At 46.8% G+C, this 26,307-nt stretch overlaps 1 protein-coding gene across 1 annotated transcript in view; it reads right to left on the bottom strand.

Annotated features, from left to right (window-relative positions):
* Positions 1–1,074: 1,074 nt before the first annotated feature.
* Positions 1,075–26,307, bottom strand: part of NCKAP1 (NCK associated protein 1) — a 649,223-nt gene continuing 623,990 nt past the window's right edge. The window contains exon 31 of the mRNA XM_086955458.1: positions 1,075–2,005. Coding sequence (XP_086811584.1) covers positions 1,889–2,005 — 117 coding nt within the window. The 3' untranslated portion in view covers positions 1,075–1,888. The remainder of the gene's footprint in view (positions 2,006–26,307) is intronic.

Genomic DNA, 26,307 nt, shown 5'->3' with positions numbered 1-26,307 from the left:
TAGAAACTGCCTTGGAAACATCTGTACCTGGATGTCAGCTAACCATCTTGCCCTGAACACCGATAAAACTGAGGTTCTTTTCTTTAGTAAGAAATCTCCCCCTCCTGCAATCCTTTGGTGGCCTCCAATCTTGAATCCCCCTCCCACTCCTGTGCAGGCAGCTCGCAATCTCGGCTTCAATTTTGACAATTCCTTGTCTGGAAGTGCTCAAGTCAACAAAGTAGTAGGGTCCTGTTTCTCCAAACTACGTATGCTCAGGAAAATCTTTCCCTTCCTCCCTCAATCTTCTCGTAAAACTGTGGTTCAGGCTCTTATCACTACCCATCTAGACTATGCCAACAGTCTATAAGCAGGTGCCCCCCTCTACCTTATTGATCGCCTGCAAATAGTCCAAAATGCGGCAGCCCGGCTTATCGGTAACATCCCTGCCCGTACTTCAGTCAGAGCCTATCGACAAGAGCTTCACTGGCTCCCCATCCTACGACGCATTGATTTCAAGATACTGATCCTGACATTTCGGGCTATACATGGAATTGGCCCGTTATACTTGAGAAAGCGTCTCAAAATTTCTGCCTCAGTCAGACATCTCAGATCCAACAATCTGCGTCTGCTGATAGTTCCTAGATTCAAGCTTTCTCGTACTGGCGGCAGATCCTTCACCGTCACTGCCGCCAAGCTCTGGAACGGTCTCCCCCTTGACCTCAGGTTTTGCGAATCTGAGCCTATCTTTCGTCGCAAACTCAAGACCTGGTTGTTCACTAAGCGGTAGGATCGGGCACGATCAATTTCCCTTTTCTTAGTCCCTCTGTATGATTTGATTCTGGTCTATCTTTATGGGGATAATCATGTAATCCTAGCGCCGGGACACCTCAGTCGGAGGTAGCTGTGCGCTCTATAAGCTTCAAATAAAAAAATAAAAACATACATCAGAGCTCTTTTGTATGAAAAACTGCTCTATGAAATGACTGAATACATCTTCGTATACTTGCCAAATAATATGTTCACATATATAGGAAAATAATTATATTTTCTTATGGAAAAGTTATTTGCAATAGATGGGAAACTCAGCATTAGTTTGGTACAGTCTGATGTTTATTGCAGATTATGAAAGGAATAATAGCATTTTAACTTTTTAAAACATCTAAAAAAGTTTTTAAGGATAACAATTTATCAACAACTTGTATATGTGTAAGAATGAATTCATACCATATAGGAGGATGCATCAGTAGTGTCTGTGCCAACCAAGGAATATGGAAGTTATTCTATAAAAGTATAATATGCTTTATACAAATAATTTCTTTAAGAATATTGAGAAGGGCCACAGTCCTTCCAATCAAGTCTATACAATCTTGCAACATTGTGAAATGTTACACAATCTTTTTAGTGTTTAGTTAGAAGAACCTTTTGGCATAAAGTAAAGTTAGAAATGGTGCAGGTACTCCCTAAAACACACACACCTTTCCAACTGAGATTTTCCCGTAAGAATATCAGGTATAGATTAAAACTCTGCCTACATGAAATAATTTACACACAGATGAAAGCTAGAACACGGTCTACAATAATTACTTTATACATTTCCTGTTGGAAATAAATGACTAGTACTTTTGCATGATTCATTATCAAAAAACAGAGCTGGAGTAATGTTTTTATCTTTCAAATGCAAATACAGCTGGGAAAAGAAAATATCTTTGTTAATGTGCAGTTCAAATCAACCATTATTTCATATAAAAGTAAAAAGAAACAGCTGATCAAATATACAATATTAGGAAGAAAATATTACTTTTCTTAATTCACAAAAAGAATTGTCAGGCCATAAAGTAAAATAGCTTTGTGTTTTTAGGGGAAGCTCAGCCACCATGAATTTCTGATGTCCGAGGTGTCTTGTGTGCTATGCAGAGGATGTGACACTTTGTTTGTAGACTGCATGATATGCATTCCTCAGTAAGACATAGGGGAAACATGACTCCAAAAGGTCCATCGTTAAGAAGGGAGACTCCTGAACAATCTACAAAAAACATAGAAAAATGTTTATAAGTTTCTACTAGCGTGAAGTCTCGTGCATGAATTGTACAAGTTCAAACTATTTGCAAAAATCTGCACCATTGTTGATGATAATTTACGTTTAAAAACTATTTTATTTTCATCTGCAATGAAAACCAAAGAGACCAACATCTTCACAGTTACGGAATGCAAGCTAAACAAAAAATAATTAAAGAGAGGCCTACAATGACATTTTATTTCATAGTTAAAATAAGTTCCCCACTGGAAGGACATTTATCTTTCTGCAGTAATAATGATAAAAATAACAATGCAGATGATAAATGATTTGCAAAAACAAACACATTTGTGATACTTCGGTAGAAATGCATTGCAAAATATTACATATAATGTATAACTAGAATCAGCAGTATCTGGTAGAATCGAATTCTATAGTGCACGTTAATGCTAACATACTCTTTATGAGAACCATTCATGTAATTTTTCAGCTACACACGGTTTGAATCTTCTTAAAGTATTGTTATTAAAGTATCTGCTTTGCTCGGATTCCTTTACGTTTGTTCCCAGATCTCAGCCAGATACGCATGCATTGATTTCCATTGAAAGACGTTAAAGCCATGTTTATTGTGAAAGTGTTAACAGATACTCAATGAAGATACCAGCACACTTTGCATTCTGGATGGGATTAAAACATTTTTTGCATTCAAAAATATGCAGTCCTATTTTGTGACAGATGGTTGACCGCAGTGCATTTTTCACCAATGTAAGTGCTTTTGTTCACACCTACAGAGGATGTTTTTCCATATGATTTCTAGAAAGGAAAATGTTACTTACTCTGTAGAACAAGTAACTTACCTTTAGAAACGCATTGTCTGATACAGACAATATCTAGCTGCATATTCCTTACCATAGAGTTTCCCAGGTGTCGGGCTGTATCCAGAAACTTTTGTGTGAGCAGTACCCCTTGCGCGCACCATCGGGTGGCTTCATTCAGTTCTGTGTGACGTTTACGTCAGTTATGAGGATGTGGTCACCTATGCAGGCACCACCCAAGCGTGCAGATGTCCATACTTTTCATTTTTACATGTCAGAAGTGCAGAGCCATGATTTGACTGACGTGTGTGGCAAAACTAGGGCCTTGAAAAAGGGAGTGGCCCTAACAAATAAGTCCGCAGAGTGGGGAGGTATGGGTGCTACTGTAAGGATTCTGTAGCAAGATATTGTCTCTACCAGATAATACGTTTCAGAGGGTAAGTAGCTTGTTCATCTGATAAAGACTTCTAACTGCAGATTCCTTACCTTTGAATAGATACCAAAGCCATACCCTCATGGCGGGGGGCTGCAGACCAATTTCCCACACTATAAAGTCTGGCAGGACCGTATGGGCAAAATGACAGTCCCTGCAGACTTTACTGTCCTGGCAGTAGTGCTTGGCAATTGTGTGCAAATAAGCTGCCTGGCAGATGTCCAGGTCTAGGACACCCTGAGGCAAGGCTGTGGTCACAGCCTTTCCACTAGTGGAATGGGCTCTTCATACCTCAGGGGACTGCTTCGTTGCTAAAGCGTAGCAGATATTTACACACAGAACGACCCATTGAGGAGAAATGGTCTTTTTCTTACCTGAAAGATCATTCCTAGCTCCCCCCTACCCACCAAAGAGTTGGCCATCCACTAGGACACTTTTGTGCAGTCAAGGTAGAACATTAACGCTATTTTTGTGTCCAGACGGTGGAGATACTCCTCTTCTTTAGAGGGATGCATAGGAGCAAAAAAGGTGGGCAACGTGATAGACTGACCCAGATGGAATGGGGTCACCAACTATGGAAGAAATGAAGCACAGGTGTGAAGCACCACTTTCTATACAAAAGTCATTATGTTGGGGAGCTTACATGATAACGCCAGCAACTCACTCACCCTCCGGGTAGATGTTATCGACACCGAAAGGCTGTCTTGATGTTTAACAGCCGGAGGGGACAGTTGTGCAAAGGTTTGAGTGGAGCACACATAAGAAAAGCGAGGACCAAATTAAGGTCCCATTGTGGCATGATAAAGGGTGTGGGTGGAAACAAGTGACACAGGCTTTTCAAGAATCTATTTACAATTGGAGATTTAAATTGAGAGGGTTGGTCTGGCAGGCATAAAAATGTGGACAGAGCAGAAACATAACCCTTCAGAGTTCCCAAAGCACAGCCCTGATGGGCAAGGGTAAGAATGAAAAGAACAGTAGAGAAAGAAGTAGGAAGGTCAATAGACCTTTCTGTACAAAATTATTACAAACGTTTGCCAATAGCGGGTGTATACCGTTTGAGTTGATGTGAGCAAGGAGGTGCACCAGGAGAACAAATCCAGTGCCGTATGTTGTATGAGGAGATTCTTTATTCCAAATGTATATCCAATAAATGCAATCCAGCCAACACGTTTTATTCCAAACAAACACTCATGGAACTTCGTCAGGGCTTTGTACTGGAGTAGGATAATAAGCCTTAAATATCCTTAATGATCCAGCAACAACCGTTAGTATAAATAGGCAATCCCAGGCCCGATATCTGCCACCATGATGAGCGTCCTTTCCCGTGTGGCTGCGGTTTGGTATGTGTACCGTCTTAGTGGAACGCCGCCTGGCCACCAAAATAACATTGCATACTTCGGGAGGAAGGTCAAAAGCTATCAACTGCCACTGCTCAATCTTCACACATAGAGGTGGAGAGTTCACAGGTTCGGGTGGAGAACCTTCCTCTGTTGCTGCGACAGAAGATCCTCCCGAAGGGTCAGCCCTATCAGAGGAATGATACTCATTTTCAGAAGCTCTGGATACCAGACTCCCCTTCAGCAGTCTGAAGCTAAAAAAGTGACTTCGGCCCTGTCGCTCCTGATCTTCACAACCCCTGGCAGAAGTGGTAGAGGCAAAAAGGTGTACTACAGGTCTGAGCTTCACTAGCGACGAAAAGCGTTGCCAATCGATAGCAGCCTTGGAATCTCAAGGCGCACTGATATTGCGTGATCTAACCACGGTTCTCCCCACTGCAGAACGAGACCTTGCGCCACCTGAAACTGGAGACGCAATTCGTGATCCAGAGGCTGAATTCCTCCGCCCTGGCGTTCAGAGAAACTACCAGGTGTTGAACCACAGGGTCATGCTCTGCTGTTGCAGCCATGTCCAGAGAGGCAAGGCTCTTGACAAAGGGTCCACGACCCACACCCCCCCCTGCTTCTTGCAGTACCACATGGCGGTGGTGTTGTCCGTGAACACATGCACTAACTTTCCATTGACAAAGGGAAGGAATGCTTTCATTGCCAACTGGATCGCTCGATGCTCCAAAAAATCCGCCGGAGACCAGGGTCCCCTGATCTCCACATCTCCCAGATGGCCTGCCACCCAGGAGTGATGCATCTGGATGCATCCATCACCACTGTATCATCTGGTTGGGAAAGGGAAAGGCAAAGGGACCAGCCGTTGACCCATTTGTGGTTCGTCAACCACCACGGCAGATCTCTTGCAGTTCATTCCGAGATCTGGACTATGTCAGTGAGATTTCCTCAATGCGGTGCCCACTGGAACTTCAGGGACCACTGCAGAGCCCGCATACTCCACCTGTTAGGAGGTCATAAGGCCTAACAGCATCGGAGTCAGTCTCACCGGAATCCAGGAAAAGGCTGAAACATTAGATTCATATATCCTGGACTCGCTGCTTGGGAGGATACGCCCAAAACTGCACTGTGTCCAGAACAGCTCTGATGAAGGGGAGCATCTGAGAAGGAGTCAGTTGTGACGTTGGCACGTTTATAGAGAACCCCAGCAAAAGCAGGAGGTTCACCGTAGTCTGAATGTAAGAGATGACAGCTGAGGCAAGAATGCCTTCAACAGTCATCGAGGTTGGGAGAAGACTGACAACTCTAACCTGCACAGATGAGTTGCAACCACCGCCATCACCTTGGTGAACACCCAAGGTGCACTGGTAAGGCCAAATGGAAGCAAGGTAAACTGAAAGTGTTCACGGCCTACCTTGAACAGCAGGTTCCGCCTGTGACCCGGCAGGATGGGGATGTGAAAATATGCATCCTGGAAGTCCAATACTAACACCAGTCTCCTTGGTCTAGGGCAGACAAGACCTGAGCTAAAGTATGCATCTTGCACTTCTTCTTGAGCAAGAGATTGCCGGTTGGAAGGTCTAAAATGGGCTGCAACCCTTTGTTATTCTTCGGAATCAGAAAGTAGGAGCAATAACAGCCTCTGCCTACTTCTGAAACCGGGACCCTCTCGGTAACCCCCATGGCCAAGAGAGCCTTAACTTCCGCTTGGATTAACTTTAAAAGATCCTCCACCAGCCGTTCTTGAAGTGGCAGAATAGGTAGAAGAAAAGAAAGGAAAGACACACAACAGACCTGATGAATGATCTGCAAGACCCACTTGTGCGATGTTATAGCCCTCCAGTTCGGGAGAGAATGATGGATTATCTCTCCCAATGGGGTAGCATGGTCTTGCAGAGTCAGACTAGGAGTGCTTGGAGGCTGAGGCTGCCAAGGGCAGGATGGCCGACTTCTTCAGGCTTCCATTGCTAGAATAGAATTAGCTGCGTCCATGCACAATTAAGGAAGTTTGTTCAGGATGGAGTCTGGAATAGGGCTGGAGTGTCTGAAACCCCCTTCTGTTGCCACAAGGGTTTGTTGAGAGGCCCAAGGACCTGGCCGTAGCACGAGATTCCTTGAACTGCCCAAGGGACGAGTCTGCCTTCTCCCCAAACAAACAGGATTCATCAAAGGGTGTGCCCACCAACTTAGCCTGGACATCACCCAAAAAGCCAGACATTCTGCCCAGCAAATCGATTGTGTAAAGTCCACACCGGATGGAGAATTTTGCTTAATCTGTCCCGTCCTTAAATGCCAGGGAGAGCACAACCCTGACCTCCTCTGAGACTTGTGGCAGCGCTTGCACAACTATCTCCCCGAGGGAATGGAAGAAATGGCCCAATAAGCATGAAGTATTCTCCGACTGCAATGCCAGGCTCAAAGGAGAAAATATCTTCTTCCCAAGTGCTTCCAAGCTATTGGATTCCCTGTCCAAGGGCAGATGGTAACACGACCTGTGAAGTCGAAGACTTGAATACCAAGCTTTCAGGGGTGCCTGTTGAACTTTGGGTTGCCTGGAGTCGGCAAACCACTGTCCTATTCACAGAAGCCTCCCTGTGCTAGACTTGGACCTTGTGCCTAGTAGGACATCCGTTGGTGCTTTTTTAAGGGGCAGAAGGGATTCAGAGGTGGAAACCCCAGGATGAAGTACTTCAGTAAGGAGATTAACCTGAGCTGCACTGAGGGCAACTCCTGCCCAGGGACCTCAGCTGCCTTCCTTACAACCATGGCATAAGATTCCCCCTCTTCCGTAGCCACAGTTGGTGGCGAAAGCATGCCAGTATCTGGGGAAGTTTCCAGTCTACTGGCTTCTCCATATTCCTCATACCAGTCCATTTGCTTTGCAGACACTTCCTGGTGTTCTAAAGAGTCCCTTGTCATACCTGAAATGTCATGGAAATGCACAGGCAGCAACATAGAACCCCTTGGCTCTACTAGCACAGGGGCTCCTTACTTCGCTCGTCGGACGACAGTCGAAGTGAAAATGAAACACACTTGGACTTCTTCGGGAGTGGTCTCGTGACCTCTTCTTCGATATGGACCAGAATCTCCATAGTATCTCGCTGACCGGTGTCGACTGCCAGGCCGCAAGGAGCTTCAAAGCTCGCGCCCATAAGGCTTTTGGAGTCATGGTCCAACAGTCCGAGCACGGCTGAGCCATGGCCACGCTTGAGACACCAAAGGCAGACGAGGTGGGAATCAGTAACCGATATGGCACAGTGACAAGAACCACAAAGTTTAAAGCCTGTCTTCCTTGAAGACCTCCCTTGGCACACGATAGAAACATTTACAAGGTGGACGAAAAGTCAAAAAAGGCCTGTCAAAAAGAGTCAGAAGGGTAGCCCTTTCCGGATCAGCAATTAACTGGCACGGAAAGAAAAGAACTGACGTCTGTGCGCCTGGGTGGTGCCTATATAGGTGACTGCGACATCATAACAAACGCCAACGAAGCAGACTATGTCCCGCAGAGCCGAATGGAGCCACCCAACAGTTTGCGCAGAGGGTACTACTCATGCAAAAGTTTCCGGATCCAGACTGATGCATGGAAAATTCTATGGTAAGGAATCTGCACCTAGAAGTCCCTATCTGATAGCATCTGTTTGTGGCCAGTGAGGCTGTAGATTCATATGCTGTGCATACCCATCTGCCATTTTGTGTTGAGCTTGGACATGTGTAACTTATGTTTCGTTGAATTAAATAATTTGAGTCATTGGATATAGTGGCTCTTCCTAACAGTGGGAATGCGAATGAGCATCTGCTCCACTGTTACAACTGTTTTCCCGCACAGTGAGTGAGGATGGTATGGGAACTTAGATGTGAAAGAAGACGGCCATGCACATAAATGTAGGAAAGAAAGGCAAAGTAAAGTAAAGCATCTGCAACAACCAAAGGCTTGAGGGCACAAGGGTGGGCGCAAGTGAATTTGCACCACTATACGTCACGGACAGAAGCTTACAGGCTAAGTAACATTTTGCTTGTGACATATGTAGCTGTAGATACACATGCAGTACACGAGACTGTAAAGCAGTTCTCCCATAAGCGGTGGTTACTAGAGGATGTTGCAGAGGAGAAAAAATGTGTTTGCAGTACAGCTTAGCCCTCTTGAGCTTGTTGGTGTGCTAGCACATTGTCATAGTAGTGTTTGGTGAACTTGTGTAGAGTGGACCAGGTAGCGGCCTTGCAGATGTCAGCTATTGGGAGGTTACCAAAAAGCATATGAAGGCTGTCCATTTGCTTGTAGAATGTGGTCTAGGTGGAGGCATGAGATGTCTTTCGGGCTTGTCATAGCAGGCCTGAACACACTTGACTAGCCAACGAGGTTTCCTCTAACGCCAATTGGGCACAACTGAGCTCATTCATAAACTAACATTGATAGGTACATTTCACCTAGTTTATTTTTTTGTAGAATACACTGACATTCTACATCCCATGTGAGTAAGGTGAGGATAACGTGCATATCCTTGTCCTGAAGAAGGAGTCGCTGTACTCCGAAACATGTTGACACTTTTAATGGTTGATATACCCTAATAATTATATTATCAACCTCACTTTTTAATAATACCAGCCGAGGACATAATAAATGATTTTTTCCTACGAGCCAGGTATTTTTTAATTAAACCTCACTTTTTTCACCTCACCTCACTAGCTCACATTTCTTCCCTAAACACACACCTTCACATAGTTCACTACCAAGTGCTCCTACGTAGCCGTAAGTGGCAGCACGCCGCATTCCGTAGAGGGGTGCCAAGGCCCCGATGATGAAGCATGACACCAAGGGGCCTGTTGGTGTGTGAGGGGCATTTAAACAACACTGTGTGCTCCCCATCACTTTAGGGATCACCACCACTTAGAGTGGATTCCATTTTGTTTAACCATATTGCCAAGGGAGACCGAATCCACTTGTCTCTCTCTCTCCCCCCTTTTTGTTGTATTTTAGCCAACGAGCTAGCCTGGTTTTTAAAATGGCACATCCTTTGCGTGGTTTAGAGAAGGCAACCAATAGTTGTTGCGTATTACGAAAGATTTTTGTCCTATCAACGTAGTACACAAGAACCCTTTTCATATCTAGTGAGTGAATGGCTCTCTCTCCTACGGAGACTGTGGGTAAAGGGAACACTGGGAGCTCAACTGTTTGGTTGAGATGGAAAGGGTTATTTGGGAAGAAATTTTGGGTTAATTCTAAGGAATACTCTGTCAGCGTGAACTTGGAAAAAGAGGTCTTCTAGCGTGAGAGCTTCCAGCTCATACACCGGAGGGGAGCGATAGCAACTAGAAATGCTACCTTCCAAGATAGGAATTGGAGAGGGCAAGAATGAAGGTAGAACAAGTGTGCCCCATGAGCCTAGTGAGGACTAAATTGAGATTCCAGGTAGGGGCTCTGGGTAACCAAGGAGGCATAACCCCCTTAAGACCTTCCTAAAGGCCTTGATGACAGGAACTTTGAAAGGTTAAAAGTGTTCCCTGTTCTGTAGGTATGCTGCAGCCACATGTAAGTGAATGGACGTATAAGCGAGCCTTGAGCGTTGCAAATGAACAGGTAGCAAACAATATCTTGCACTATGGGATTCAGTGAGTCAATCTGTTTGAGTAGGCAGTAGTGAACAAACCTTTTCCACTTTGCCGCATAGCAGGCTTGATTAGTGGGACGGCAAGTCTCTTAGAGGATCGACATACATTCAACAGGCAAACTGAGGTTATCACACTCTAGGACCCCGGAAGCCAAATCGCAAGGTTGAGCTGCTTGGGTGTGGGGCCGGGGGGTTCTCACTGTTCCCTGGTGTTGGTTAGAAGATTTGGCAGTTGGGGAGCTTCTCGTGAGGGACTACCGACAACTTGAGATGGGCTGTGAACCACAGGTTTCTGCCCCATGTGGAAGCTAACTAGGTGTTTGAGGGAGTTTGCCATAGCCCCAGGATCAGATACAGAAGTAGTGGGAGAGGCAGACAAGTGTAGGCTAATATTCCTGACCAGTTCATCCATAGTGCATTTCCTATGGACTGTAGGTGTAAAAATGTGGAATCAAACTATTGGTAATTTGGCGATTTCAGCTGTTGTAAATAGATCTACAATGGGTAACCCTCAATATTGGAAGTAAGGAAGCAGGACTTCTGGTGGATTTCCCACTAGTGGACTTGTTCCCGCATCCTGCTGAGCAGGTCTGAAAAGTTGTTGTACACTCCCGAAGGTACCCTGCTAAGAGATTAACTCTCTGGTGGATCGCCCAACAGCAAATGCTCTGCTTTAACACAGAGAGAAGGAGAGAATGCATGTCTCCCTGTTTCCGAAGGTAGTAAATGGCAGTCATGTTGTCGGTTTTGACCAGGACTGTTTTGTGATTATGTGGCAGAAATAAGCTTTGAGAGCTAACTGGACTGCCAGTAACTCTAGATAAATGATGTGGAAGCTCTCTTGAAGGGGTATCCAGAACAGTCAGGTCCTACAAATGCGCCCCAGCCCGTGAGCAAGGTGTCTCTGGTAATGTTCACTTGGGGAACTGGGTCTAAAAAATGCCTGTCCTGCAACAGGTTGCTGCTGTTCCACTACTGCAGAGAGCGATGGGTGCTAGCTCAAATCAACACTAGATCCTTCCAGACACCCTCTGCTTGTGTCACCAGGCACTCTAGAAGAGGATGCATATGTAAATCGAGCATGAGGATCCATGGAAATGCAGGAAGCCATCATGACTATGAGGCATAATACTGTTCTGTCTGTTAGGTGGCGATTTGTCTGAAAAATAGGTATTGAAAGCTGGAAGGCTTGACTCCGTGCAGGGCTGGGATAAACGTTCCTAATGACTGAATTGAGAATTACCCCTAAAAAAGGCTGAAGGGTTGGAGGTGGGACTTGCCCACATTGATAGTGAAACCGAGATTTTGTAAAAGATCTAAGAAGATTAGGGTGTTGGTCAAATGCTGCGGTCTACTCTCACTCTCTATCAGCAGAGGAATGAGAAGACGTGGGCCCAGCTCCTCGAGATGAGCGGCTATAACTGCATGGTATTTTGTAAATCTGGGGGCGGTGGTTACCTTAGGGCAGAACTTTGAAAGGGAACTGCTGCCCACGTACCACAAACCTGAGGTATTCACTGTCTGCAGGATGAATCAGGATGTGGAAATAGGCATTCTTTAGCTCGAGGGCACTCATGAAGTCGCCTTGCTGTAATGGACAAGTTACTTACCTTTGGTAATGCCTTATCCGGTAGAGACATTATCTAGCTGTAGATTCCTTACCTCTGAATTTTCCAGGAGTCAGACTGGATCTGGAAGATTTTTCTTTGAGCAAAACCTTTATGCACTGGTAGATGGCGTTGGTTGGCTCCATGTGATGTCATCCACGTTGTCTCCACCGTTGTGACGTCAGCATCACCTATATAGGCATTTTCTCAGCGCTCTGATATCAGATACCTTTCAAGACTTTCCACGCCAAGAGTGGGGAGCTATGAAGTGCACTGACATTGTAGAGTTTCTGAACAACTAGGACCCTGTGAGGGTACAGCCCTGACCCTAAGAACCTGTGCCAAGTGCGGGGAAGATGGATGGGTCGGTAAGGAATCTGCGGCTACATCATCTCTCTCTACCAAATAAGCGCTACCAAATGTAAGTAACTTGTGCATCTGATAGAGACATCGAGCTGCAGATTCCTTAACTTTAAATAGCAGCCATAGCTCTGGTAGAATTAGCCCTTAAGCCTTCAGGAGGCTGCTTTTGGACCAGAGCATAGCAGATTTTGATGCAAAGGACGACCTAGCGAAACATCGGCCTTTCTGTCACCACACAATTCTTCTTTGCTGCCACGTACCTCACGAAGAATTGGTCATCCACCCGGAATTCCTTTTGGGTCCAGACGGTGAAGTCGCCTCTCTTCCTTTGAGAGATGCAGAGGAGCATAGAAAGTGGCAGGCTAACAGATTGCCCAATATGGAATGGTGTAACCACTTTCAGTAAGAAAGAGGTCCTACTACTGCTAAGCCCCAATTTGTCAGGAAAGATGATCAGGTACGGAGGCTTGGATGACAGAGCCTGTAATTCAGTCACCCTCCTGGCAGTTGTTATTGCCACTAAAAAGGCTGTTTTGATAATAAGCAGCAGGAGGGGCAGGCAGTTGTGCAAGGTTTCGAACATAGCAAACATCATGAAGGTGATGACCAAATTAAGATCCCACTGAGGCATGATGAAAGTGGCAGGTGGAACCCTATGTACAAGCCCCTGAAAAATATTTTTACATAGAGAGGGTTGATCTAGAAGCCTCAAAAAAGGCAGAAGGGCCGAAAGGTACCCTGTGAGAGTGCCCAGAGCAGAGCTCTGCTGGGCAAGGGTCAGAATATAGAGAAAGCCCTGAGAGAGGGAAGCAAAAAGAGGATCAATAGATCTTGCTGTACAATACTTTACAAATTTGTTCAACCAGGAGACAGACACTATCTAGGTTGAGGGCCAGCTGACTGCGAAAATAACACTGCCAATTTCGGAGGGGGGGGGGGGGGGAAGAAGGTTGAATGCTCACAACTGCTGCTGGTCAATCTCCATGCAAGGAGGCGTAGAGTTGACAGATTTGGTTGGAGGACCCTCTCCTGTTCCAATGACAGAAGATCCTCTTGAAGAGGCAGCCTGATTGGAGGATCACTGCTCAATTGGAGAAGCTCGTTATACCAGACTCTCCCTGCCCAGTCCGGAGCCACAAGAATGACTTTGGCCCAGTCGCTCCTGATCTTCTTGAGAAATCTGGGCAGGAGTGGTACGGGCAAAAAGGAGGACGGAGCTCCACTTGAGATGAAGTGTCTTTGAGCGAGAGCCACCTTGGAAACTCCAATGCGTAAAACTGCGGACATCTCGACAGAGGCAAACAGATCTAATCAAAGCTCTCCCCACTGCTGAAAGAGACCATGCGTTACCTCCAGATAGAGATGCCATTCGTGATCCGCTAGCCATAGACGGCTGAGTTTGTCCGCCCTGGCATTCAAAGAACCTGACAAGGGTTGAACCACATGGTGGTAGTGTTGTCCATGAACACTTGAATCAGCTTTCCCCTTTTTATTAAAAGAATGAAAGGCTTTCAATGCCAAACAAATCGCTCGGAGCTCTAGCAAGTTGATGTGGAGTTTATTTCACCGGAGACCAGAGTCCTGTGATCTCCACCTCTCCCAGACGGCCGTCCCAGCACAGAAGTGATGCAGCTGTCACTACTGCATGATCTGGTTAGGGAAAGGAGAGGGGTCTGCTTCTGACCTAATTGTAGTTTTTTAATCAGCACTGCAGATCCTCTGCAGTTATCTGCGGGATCTGAACCATGTCAGAGAGACTCCCCATATGCTGTGCCCACAGGAACTTCAGGTCCAACTGGAGAGCCCGCATATGGCATGAGTCGCAAGCAGAATGCGGGAGGCCAGGAGGCCCAGCAGCCTTAGTCATTCTCACTGAAATCCAGGATACAGGCTGAAACATCGATATGATAGCCTGAATATCCTGGACTCGCCATTTGAGAGGATAATCCCCGAGACTGCACTGTGCCCAGAACAGCTTCGATGAAATGAGACATTTGAGAGGGAGTCAGGTGGGACTTTGCCTCGTTGATAGTGAACCCCAGCGAATGGAGGTGGTCCGCCGACGTCTGGAAGTGGGAGACGAAAGCCTAGGGCGAGCCCGATTACAACAGTTAGTCGTCGAGATAGGGAAAGACTGCCACCACTGCTATCCACTTGGTGAACACCCGAGGGGTGCTGGTAAGTCCAATGGGGAGCACAGGGCATTCGGGGCGTCGCGTCGGAGACGTAGGTCACATCGTGTTGTATTTTTCTGATTTCAGGATACTTTGGTCTACCATGACCAATTACGCCTGGGGATGAAATTGTAACCTATAATACAGTGTGCTTCGTTGCAACCAGATTTGAAGGATACCTGGTCCTTCTTGAACCTCTACTACAGATGACCATATTCTAGGTGTATTACGCTACATGTTAATACTTGCCTATAGAGATTGGTGCTTTTATGGGATACCAGAATTATAGGCTTAAAGGATAGTGTTGCTAATGCCCTGATGAATTCTGTGGCTAACCGCCTAACTGACGAAACACGTGTTGGCAACCTTGTGGCTTGGACAAATATACACTATGAAGACTGAATATTAAAGATACGTTGAACCTGGAATAAACAAGAAGAAGTCACGGAAACCTGTATTCTCATATATGCTTCTACTTTAGGCGTGTTTTGCTCAGGTTAACAATTGTTGAAGAGTACCTGTTGAATACATTAGGATTTTTTTTTTATATATGACAAAAGACACTATGACACACCACTGCACTGTACGATGTGCTACTCAATTGTATGCCACTCTACGACACTGTACTATACTAAACGCCACTCAGTGCAACTTACTCTGTCACTTTACTCCACTTTACTCTAAGACACACTACTTCACCCTACTCCACTCAAATGCGCTGTAGAACACGCTACTTAATGACACACCAATCCACTCTACAACATTGTACTGCACTCTATGCCCCTCCACTCTTCGCTAATCTACTCCATGACACTGCAAGACAGTGTATGACACGCCACTCGACGACAAGGCACTTCACTGGTAGACATGCAACTTGACTCTACGAAATGACACTAAGTACAACTCGCCCTCCCCTCCTTGACACTGTATGACACACCACTCTATGACACTCCACTCTACGAAACTGTACTTTAATCTACGCGACTACCTCTACGCCACTCCATGCCACTTTACTCTATTGTCATCAATGAAAGAGTACTCCACTCTACACCACTCCACTGTAACACACTACTCTAAGACATGTCACGGAAGACGCCACTTCACTCTACAACACTCTACCCCACGCTATGCCCCTTCAGTCTATGCCACTCCACTCCACGCAAACTCCAGGCCACTCCACGCAAACTCCAGGCCACTCCACGCAAACTCCAGGCCACTCCACGCAAACTCCAGGCCACTCCACCCAAACTCCAGGCCACTCCACCCAAACTCCAGGCCACTCCACCCAAACTCCAGGCCACTCCACCCAAACTCCAGGCCACTCCACCCAAACTCCAGGCCACTCCACCCAAACTCCAGGCCACTCCACCCAAACTCCAGGCCACTCCACCCAAACTCCAGGCCACTCCACCCAAACTCCAGGCCACTCCACCCAAACTCCAGGCCACTCCACCCAAACTCCAGGCCACTCCACCCAAACTCCAGGCCACTCCACCCAAACTCCAGGCCACTCCACCCAAACTCCAGGCCACTCCACCCAAACTCCAGGCCACTCCACCCAAACTCCAGGCCACTCCACCCAAACTCCAGGCCACTCCACCCAAACTCCAGGCCACTCCACCCAAACTCCAGGCCACTCCACGCAAACTCCAGGCCACTCCACGCAAACTCCAGGCCACTCCACGCAAACTCCAGGCCACTCCACGCAAACTCCAGGCCACTCCACGCAAACTCCAGGCCACTCCACGCAAACTCCAGGCCACTCCACGCAAACTCCAGGCCACTCCACGCAAACTCCAGGCCACTCCACGCAAACTCCAGGCCACTCCACGCAAACTCCAGGCCACTCCACGCAAACTCCAGGCCACTCCACGCAAACTCCAGGCCACTCCACGCAAACTCCAGGCCACTCCACGCAAACTCCAGGCCACTCCACGCAAACTCCAGGCCACTCCACGCAAACTCCAGGCCACTCCACGCAAACTCCAGGCCACTCCACGCAAACTCCAGGCCACTCCACGCAAACTCCAGGCCACTCCACGCAAACTCCAGGCCACTCCACGCAAACTCCAGGCCACTCCACGCAAACTCCAGGCCACTCCACGCAAACTCCAGGCCACTCCACGCAAACTCCAGGCCACTCCACGCAAACTCCAGGCCACGCCACTCCACAACAGGCCACGCCACTCCACAACAGGCCACGCCACTCCACAACAGGCCACGCCACTCCACAACAGGCCACGCCACTCCACAACACGCCATTCTACAACAGATCACTCCACGCTACGCCACTGACCTCTACAACACTATACTTTACGCCCATTCACAGTACAGAACTCCACTCTACGACAAGCCACCACACTGTACGCCACCCCTTGCCCCTCCACTGTAAGACAAGTCACTCTATGACACGCCACTCCACTCTACTCTATGACACACCACTACACCAATAAACTCGGCTCTATGCCACTCTAAAACAATGTACTCCATTCTAGACACTACGCAACTCTCTCTAGGCCACTTTACTCCACCGTATTGAATGACTCACTATTCCATCGACACCACTCTAACACACTGTACAACACGTGACTCCATGCCAATCTACTCCACTGTACGACACGCCACTCCACTCTATTCTATTCTACAACACTCCACGCCCCTATATTCAATAACACTGTATGACACACCACTTCACTCTATGACACAGCAGTCCACTCCATTACACGTCACTCCACTCTGCAACACACTACTATATTGCTTGCCACTACACTAAGCTCCGCTCTACATTACTCCACTGTAAGACACTAACCGACATGGCATTCCAGTCTATGCCACTCTAGTATAGAACACTCCAGTTGATGTCCATCCACTCTATGACATGCCATTCCACTTTACTCCAGGACATGCCACTCCCCAGTATGCTACTCCACTCTACTCTAAGCCATGCTACTATATAACAGGAGACTCCATTCTAAAACACTTAACGTAACGCCCTCTAAGTTACTCTACGTAACTCCCTCTACTTCATTCCACACAACTTTACTTTCTGGTACTCTATGAAACTCTACTCTAACACACTGTACAACATGCCACTCCACTCTACAAGACACCACTGCACTCTATGCTAACCTACTCCACTGTACGGTACGCCACTCCCCCCTATTCTATAACACACCACTCCACAACACTCTACAGCCCTACACAGTACTCATTTGGTAACACAGCATTGAGGAACTACCTGTAGGCAATGTATTCAACCTGGTTAGCGTGTGCGGGAAGAAGATGTCAGAGGGAGCTGGAAGAGGATGAAGCACCTTCAACAACTTCTTCTTTGTCAGCATCTGCTCCACCACCCACTGTATCTGTCCCTCTAGAAGCACATTCGCCGACTTATGCTACACCTGCCACTTCACCACCACACCCTGCATCTGTCATTCCTTCAGTGTTGCTCCTGGTACTACAGGGCCAACTGATCGGTTGAGGAAGAATAGAGAAATAATAGGGCAGTATGGCAGTGCTGCGACATACTGTCTCCTCTACTATAATGTCACTGTTGTCAGACAGAGGGATATGACCATATACCGGAAGCTGGTCATGGCTCACCAGTGTCCTCTCCAACAACCTTAGTTTTAGTTTATTTTTAAAAAAAATGTCTACTCCTGTGGAGTCTATTGCTTTGTTTGGTCATGTTGAGCTTCTGAAGAACAAAATAAAAACACTTCCAAAGTGTTAAAAAAAAGACGAAAAAAAAGAACTGTTGTGCCAGAGGGTCCTCAGACACCTCCCAGTCCTCCCCTTCATCCGTGTCCTAATAGACAGGCATAAAGGACGAAGCAGGGTCGTATGGGAAGGCCTAACCCGATGGCGCAGAGCGGCGCCGATCTGGCGTCGGACCCGGACCAGGGCTGAAACCAGGGTTGGTGTCGTCCGAGGACGACGCTGGGGGTGGCACCGTTGGGGTCGGTGCCAGTGGAGCAGTCATGAGGTCTTGGGGGGTCCTGCTGCTCCGGGACCGGAGTCGCCGCCGAAGCTTCAGACGCACTAGGAACCCCAGTCGGAGCCCGAAGGCGCAACGGCAGGCCTCGATGGCCAGAAGAGAGTCCTCATGGCTACGGGGAAATCTCGAATCTCGCCCGGAGTCGCATTAAGCCCAGGGACCGGAGGGTGTGGGGCCGAATGAGACTCCAGCGGAGCCGCGCGGGTGATGCCACCCGAATCCTCGGCTACATCGCGCGACCAGCGAGGGAAATCAGAAGAGCGACGTTGCTTCTTCGAGTGACTCGACTTACCGGAGGACTTGGAGCCCGACGAGTGGTGATGGCTCGATGAGTGGCGAGGGCTGCGGCTCCGCGACCGGTCCCTCGACTTCCTCCTTGACCGGGACCTCGAGCGGCACAGAGCCGACTGCCGGAGCTCGAGAAAGTTACGGGACCGCTCCCGCCTAGCTTTCGAAGTCAAGGCCCGGCAGTCGTGGCACGACTTGTCGTCGTGGTCGGCCCCTAGACAGTAGAGACACCGACAGGGGGGGGTCGGTCACCGACATACGGCGGTGACAGGCGTCGCACGTTTTAAAACCAGGCATCCATACCGGCACCAGGAGTCGAAATCAACCCTAAAAGATAGTCAAAATGGACCAAAAAGTTAGTCAAAAAGTGACTAAGGGTACTAGCTCTTCCAAGATCTGCGATTGCTGGCCGGAAAAAAGAAGAACTGACGTCAGCGCACGAGGACAGTGTCTAAGTACTCCGACGTCGTCATCCCGGCGATCACGACGCCGGACGCATACGACGCCTACTGACACGCAGGGGTACTGCAGACAAAAACTTTCCGGATCCAGTCTGAGGCCTGCGGATATTCTAAGTTAACGAATCTAACTAATGTGTTTTCAGATAGACCACTTACTTGTTAATGAGACATTGTTGTATTTCACCTCTTCTTAGCGCCCCTGCATCTCCACTCTGACTGTGGATGGAATCCCCCCGCCCCCAGAGAGCAGAGTGTCTCAGAGTCTGCACTGCTGCGGCAGTGTTCGCTGACACTCTTTAAAAAAAAGAAAAAACACAGGTACAATGTCTGAAAGGTCTGCGGGCCGCCAAGAAAGACTTGCTGGGCCACTGGCGGCCCGCGGACCGTACTATGAGTACCCGTGCTCTAGAGCATGCCAGTCCACTCTGAAACACACCACTGAACAACAATACATTGAACGACTCTCCTCCAATGAACAACACTTTTCCACTGCACTCTACGACACCGCACTTAATTCAAAGAAAAAAAAAAGCTAAGGATAAGTTAGTTAGGAAAACTGTGTTTGTATACACAACCAAATTTAACTAGACAAACCTTAGAAATGTTAAAGTTATTGTTATAACTTATAATTATAATTGTCGCCCTCTGTAAACATACTATATCTCACACAACCCTGTACACAGTATTGTCAACTCGCTAGCCACACTAACTACAACTCGCGCCTTCCCGATACACTGCTTATACGGTTTTATATTACGTTACTAACAGCATGGTAAATTATGCAATATATAACAACACTGATGCCATCTTAAGTGACAATTTTATAAGAAAAGTGTGCATGGTAGAGGGCTGAGATAGCTGTTTTTAGTAACGCAGCACTTTGAAGATAGGTCGAAGTTCATTATGATGGCAGCATCATCTCCTTGAGCATTTTTCATTCAATAACAATACTTTGATAGTACCAAAGTACCTCCGTAAAATTCAAAACTTATATTTACACCAGGGAATTCTTTTTTATTAAAAATATGGATTGAAGGGTTGATGGCTAGCTTTGTTTTTTCTTATTGGTAGACGTGTTAGTATTGCAAATATAGGTTGTGTTTGTGAACTATATAGGTTATGAGGTAGTATCAATACTACTGCAGTACTTTTGCTTTTGTAAAACAGCATTTAATTGGCTAAGATCTCTGTCAATTAAGGGAAACAGGAAGTGTATAACCCTTATCTCAGTCAATTTGATTTCTTCCAAAGGAAATGTTGTGGTGCTTGGAAGAGTGGATATCTATTCTTCAGATGCCACCTTGCAACTTTTCAACACCTACAGTAGCTGGAGATGACGATTCTGGGTTTTGCAGCAGGAAGAAGAAGTGGTGTAGTTACAATAATAATAAGAGGTTCAGCAGAGAAAAAAGCGGAAGGAGAGGATAGTGTAGGAATTTTCTCACTGTCTACTGCAGGACAAAATGTTAACTCCAAAATGGTAACATGCAACCTTTGGAAGAAAGTCATTGCCCGTGGGATTGTGAAACAGTACTTGTAGGAGGTTGGCTCTCTAAACAGTGCACCAAACTGAGGTACACTCTGCACAGAGTCCAGGCAACCCTTACTGGTTTAAAGAAGCACGCTAAACAAACCTAAATGTTCTATTTTTTCCAGGTCCAGGAGCTCTCAACAGGGGCCTTGGTATGTGAGGGCCATGTGAGCAAGGATGCAACATCGGTTCTTGGATACCAGAGCTGGGGCACTTTGCTACAGAGTGGTTTGGTCAGCTGGGCTTGTGTATTACGGTTGACAGTCTCGCTGATGGAGGGGACAAAAAACAGGACAGCTGGGACACACTTGAAGTGGGTCTCTCCAAAGCTGACGTCCCTCAATGGCTGCTCGGTCTTGGAGTCCGGGTGGGACTTCCGCAGGCTTTGGTTGCTGCAGAGGGCGGTACCCCGGGTATTGATGCTGTGTGGCTCCGGTTGGTTCTGGCATCTTCTCACTTGGTGGGGAGAAGGATCTGACTTTTTAGAGCAGAAAAGACCTATTCCTGGGTGGCTGCTGCATCAGTGGAACTTGGGGTTAGCTGTGTGCAGCAGAATGGTAGACTGGGCCTTGATGTTTGGTGCCTGTAGGCTGCAGGGGAGAAGCTCCTCTACTTCAAGGGAGATTGCTGGCAATTTGCAAAGGAATAGCATTCCACCAGGGTTCTTAACAGATACATAGCGACAGGACGAGTTGGTTTGTTGCGAATATCAGGACAGGTGCAGGAAGGCAGGGTTTGGCACCAAAAGGTCCTCAGCTGGTCCTTATTTCTTCGCTCTTCTTTTGTCTTCTCTTCTTGTGTCCATCAAATGCTCAATTTAGGGGCATTAATGAAAGTTTAAGTTAGTAGCCAATGGACTACTTATCTTTGGAGTGCCTACACCTCCTATATGACCACTTCCTATGGGAAGAGGGAATAGCTCTGACCCAGTGTATCTAATTTTACCAAAAACCAAGATGGTGGAATTCTACTTTTCAGTTCACTTCAGATAGCCCATCTTAGGAGTGTAACTAGCCTGAAGGTGAACACGCCTCCTGACTAGCGAATTTTCCCGCTTGTTCTGGTGCCAAATAAGCACGGGTGGCATTTCCCCTGTCTGGGGGAAGCAGGGGTTGCATATCAAAGGCGGCAGAGGCCTTCAAAGCGTCCTGCCCTAATATGCTGATTACTAGTTATCCTGCTAGGAGGAGGTGACAACCTAACGTGCCACCTGGGAGCATGTTTTATTAAATCTACTACTGGCATCAGTATGGATTTATTAAGACAAGGTGTTTGAGATCAAACATCATATGCTTCAGTGAACCCATCATGTAGCTAGGGAACTCGTAATGACTAGTGCCCAGTACATATACTCAAGATGGATTACCTGTTCACTTACCAGTATTCATCTGTTCTTGGCATGTTGAGCTGCAGAGTTACACACTGTTGCATAGATCGCCATCTAGTGTTGGGCCCGGATGTTTGCATTTGTTTTTGTCCTGAAAAATTCTTTGGAAGTCACGAGATAGGGGGCTCCTCCACTGGATCACATTGCGCATGGGCATAGGCTCCATCCTCAGATTGTTTTTTGCCAGTAGAGAAATGTTGGAGCTTTGTAAGAAAAAAGGAAGGATGTCCATGTAAGCTGTATCTAATTAAGATAATACTGGAACAGATAAAGGTAGCCGGGGAGGCGGTGGGCGTGTGTAACTCTGCAGGTCTACATGCCAAGAACAGATGCATACTGGCAAGTAGCATTTTCCGTTCGAGGCATATGAGCTGCAAATTAAACACTGTTGCATAGATTATATAGCAGTACCCTCCGTTAGCAGCGACCACCAGTATCTGCAGCAGTAGTTTGAAATAGTGTTTTGAGTACTGCCTCGCCCACAGTAGCTTGTTGTTTAGTTTGCACATATACACAATAGTGTTTTGTGAATGTGTGTGGTGTAGACCATGTAGCTGCTTTGCTGATGTTATCAAAGGGAAAGTTCCCTTAAAATGCCATTGAAGCCCCTATCTTTCTTGTCGAGTGGGCTTTAGGAGGAACAGATAACGTACGTTTAGCTTTGTGGTAGCAAATTTGTATACATTTGACAATCCACCTAGCTATCCCAGATTGCCTTTGTGTGGTGGTGAGAAAGACACAAAAAGTTGTTTGGTCTTACAAAAGGGTTGTGTTCTCTCAATGTAGTATAGCAATGCTCTTTTGACATCTAAGGTATGAAGAGCTTTTTCGGCGACTACGGGCATTTCCACAGATTGATTGAGGTGGAAGGGAGAAACGACTTTAGGAAGGAATTTAGGATTAGTTCAGAGAACAACCTTATAATGATGCACTTGCAGGAAAGGTTCCTGAATGGTTAGTGCTTGTAGTTCACTAACTCTTCGTAGAGAAGTAATAGCTACTAGGAAAGCAACTTTCCATGTTAAGAATTGTAGCTCACATTTATGTTAAGGATCAAAGTGAGGTCCCATTAGCCGTGTGAGAATGTTTAAATTGCACACAGGTGAAGGTGGTGCTTTGGGAGAAATTATTCTTTTAAGGTCTTCCATAAAGGCTTTTATGGCAGGTACTCTGAAAAGTGATAGATGCTGTCTTTTTTGTAGATATGCTGCAATGGCAGCAGGATGCAGTCTAATAGACGTGTAGGCTAAGTTACATCTTTGGAGGTGTAGTAAGTAGCCCATGATGTGTTGAATAGACACATCTAGGGGATTGATATTGTTGTTGTGACAATATATTACAAAGCGTTTCCACTTGGCTGCATAGCATTACCTACTGGTTGGACGTCTAGCTTCTTTAATGACGTTCATGCAGTCAGGAGGAAGGTTAAGGTAACTGAATTCTAGGACCTCAGGAGCCAGATCGCAGGTTGAGCTGAGCTGGGTCCGGATGTCTGATATCCCCATGGTTCTGGGTTGAGAGGCGTGGAGATAGGCATAGCTTTTGGTGCGGTACTACGGAAAGTTCCAGCAATGTGGTGTACCAAGATTGTCTGGCCCAAGATGGAGCAACTAGAATGAGGGTTAGGGAATATTGCTGTAGTTTGCACCCTACTAGTGGAATGAGTGGGAGGTGGAAAAGCGTACGCAAATCTGCCTGACCAGTTCATCCATATCGCATTGCCTTTGGACAGTGGGTGTGGATATCTGGCAGCGAAGCTTGGGCATTTGGCGTTTTCCTGGGTGGCAAAGAGGTCTATCTGAGGTTGTCCCCACATCTGAAAGAACGGTGGAAGAACTTGTTGAAGTTCCCACTTGTGGATCTGCTGTGTCTGACGGCTTAACAGATCTGCCATGGTGTTTTGTACCCCTGGAACATGTTGGGCTAAGAGAAAAATGTTCTGAGGTATCGCCCACCGCCATATGTTCTGTGCTAGCTGAGAGAGTTAAAGAGAGTGTGTCCCACCTTGTTTTTGTATGTAGTACATGGCTGTCGTGTTGTCCATGCGGACTAATACAGTCTTGCCTGATATTTTCTTTTGGAATGCTTTTAAGACCAGGAATATGGCTAGTAACTCCAGGTGGTTGATGTGGAGTAACTTTTGTTGTGGTGTCCACCTTCCCTGCTTGGTGTGTTGCAGTAGGTGAGTTCCCCAGTCGGAGAGCGATGCATCCGCTGTCAAGACTATCTGAGGAACTGGCTCTAGGAACAGTCGCCCTTTGGAAAGGTTTATGGTGTTCCACCAGTGCGGCGAGTACAACCGTCCATCAACACTAGATATGTTAATTGACCTCGAGCCTGGTTCCATTGGCGTGCTAGGCACTCTTGAAGGGGACTCATCTGGAGTCATGCATGAGGCACTATGTATATGCAAGAGCCCATCATCCCTATGAGTTGCATGAACACTCGAGCTGGAAGGGAGAGTTCTGGTTGAAATTTTGTGAGAAGAGCTTGCATGTTTGCTATTCTGACAGGAGAGGGATAAGCTAGTGCTTTTGAGATGTTTATTGTGGCACCGAGGTATTGTTGTATGTTGGACGGTTGCAGATGGGACTTGGTGTGGTTTACTGTGAACCCCAGGTCGTGAAGTAGTTTGATAGTGGCATGAGTGTGTTGTACACTCTGGCTATATGAGCTTTTCTTTATGAGCCAGTTGTTGAGATATGGAAAGACGTGAATGTGCTGTCTTCTTAAGTGTGCCGCCACTACTGCTATGCACTTGGTAAACACTTGTGGTGCTGTTGTGACTCTGAATGGGAGTACTTTGAATTGATAGTGCTGACCGTCTATTACAAACCTTAGATACTTCCTGTGAGCGGTGTGAATGGGAATGTGGAAGTAGGCATCCTTGAGATCTAGGGTAGCAAGAAAGTTGTTTTGTGAAAGAAGAGGAAGGACCTGTTGGAGTGTGACCATGTGGAAATGGTCTGACTGTATGTATAAGTTTAGGGGTCTGAGGTCTAGAATAGGCCTTAGAGAGCCATCCCTCTTTGGGACAAGAAGGTACATGGAGTAAACTCCCTTGTTTTGTTGGTGCAGGGGAACTGGTTCTATTGCATTTTTTTGTAAGAGGGATATTACCTCTTGCTTTAGCAGTAACATATGCTCTTGTGACATTGGATGCTGTTTGGGTGATATGTTTGGGGGGGTAGATGTTAGTTCTAGACAGTAACCTGATTGGATTATTTGTCGCACCCACCTGTCTGATGTGATGTTGGTCCAGACAGGAAGGAATTGTTGCAGTCTTCCCCCAACTGGAGTGGAGGGAAGTCATTGGGTAGGGGTGGAGGCAGAGCGAGAGTTGTTAGTTTTGCCTCTGCCTTTGTTATTGTTACCCCTGTAACCACCTCTTTGTTAGCCCCTAGTGAAGGTGGATTGGCTAGGGGTTTTCTTAGAAGTGGAGGGGCTATCTGAGGAGTAGCCTCTGGTGGTGCTTCTGTAGGATGAGCGACGAAGTGAGCGTCTGGGAGCTTGCGACTGCAAGGCTCCTGTAGATTTAGCTGTGTCGGTATCCTTTTTCATTTTCTCAAGGGATACGTCAACATTAGGGCCAAATAGGTGTTGCTCATCGAATGGTTGATTGAGGATGGAACTCTGAACTTCAAGGTTTAAAATCTGAAATACTTAGCCAGGCATGCCTATCCAAAAGGACACTGGTGTTAATTATCCAGAAGCAGTATCTGCCGCATCTAGGGCACAATGGATGGAGGTATTGGTGATAGTTTCACCTTCCTGTAGGAGTTCATTGGCCCTATTTTTATATTTGTCTGGGTGATGCTGCCTTATGGATTCCAGCTCATCATAATGTGCCTTGTCATACCTTGCTAACAGCGCTTGAGTATTGGCAATGCACCATAAAGTTTTCTACCTGTGATGCCGTTCGTTTTCCAGAGGCATCAAGGAGTTTAGACTCCTTATCTGGAGGGAGGGGGGGGGGGTTGTGGGGAGGAGAGGGGGGGTTCACCTGATGTTTGAGAATTGGCCCTTTTTCATGCATTGGAGACTACAAGGGGGTCTAGTGGTGCTGGGCATCTAATGTAGACTGGATCAGTAGGGGCAGCCTTATACTTTTTCTCGATCCGGGGATTGAGGACTCGAGCCCTGACTGGATCTTTAAATACTTCAGGTACATGCTTAATGACCCCCTTAAGCATGGGTAGAATTGAAGTGGACCTTTGTGTGCTATCATAAGTGTCCATGAGAACATCTTCCTCCACTGGGTCTGTGTGTAGGTCAACCCCATGGTATTGGGCAGCCCTATGGACAA

This window comes from Lissotriton vulgaris, chromosome 2_1 (genome assembly GCF_964263255.1).
Source record: "Lissotriton vulgaris chromosome 2_1, aLisVul1.2, whole genome shotgun sequence".
Classification (NCBI taxonomy): Eukaryota; Metazoa; Chordata; class Amphibia; order Caudata; family Salamandridae; genus Lissotriton; species Lissotriton vulgaris.
Note: the sequence above shows the minus strand (reverse complement) of the source record. Positions and strands in the feature narration are given on the sequence as shown.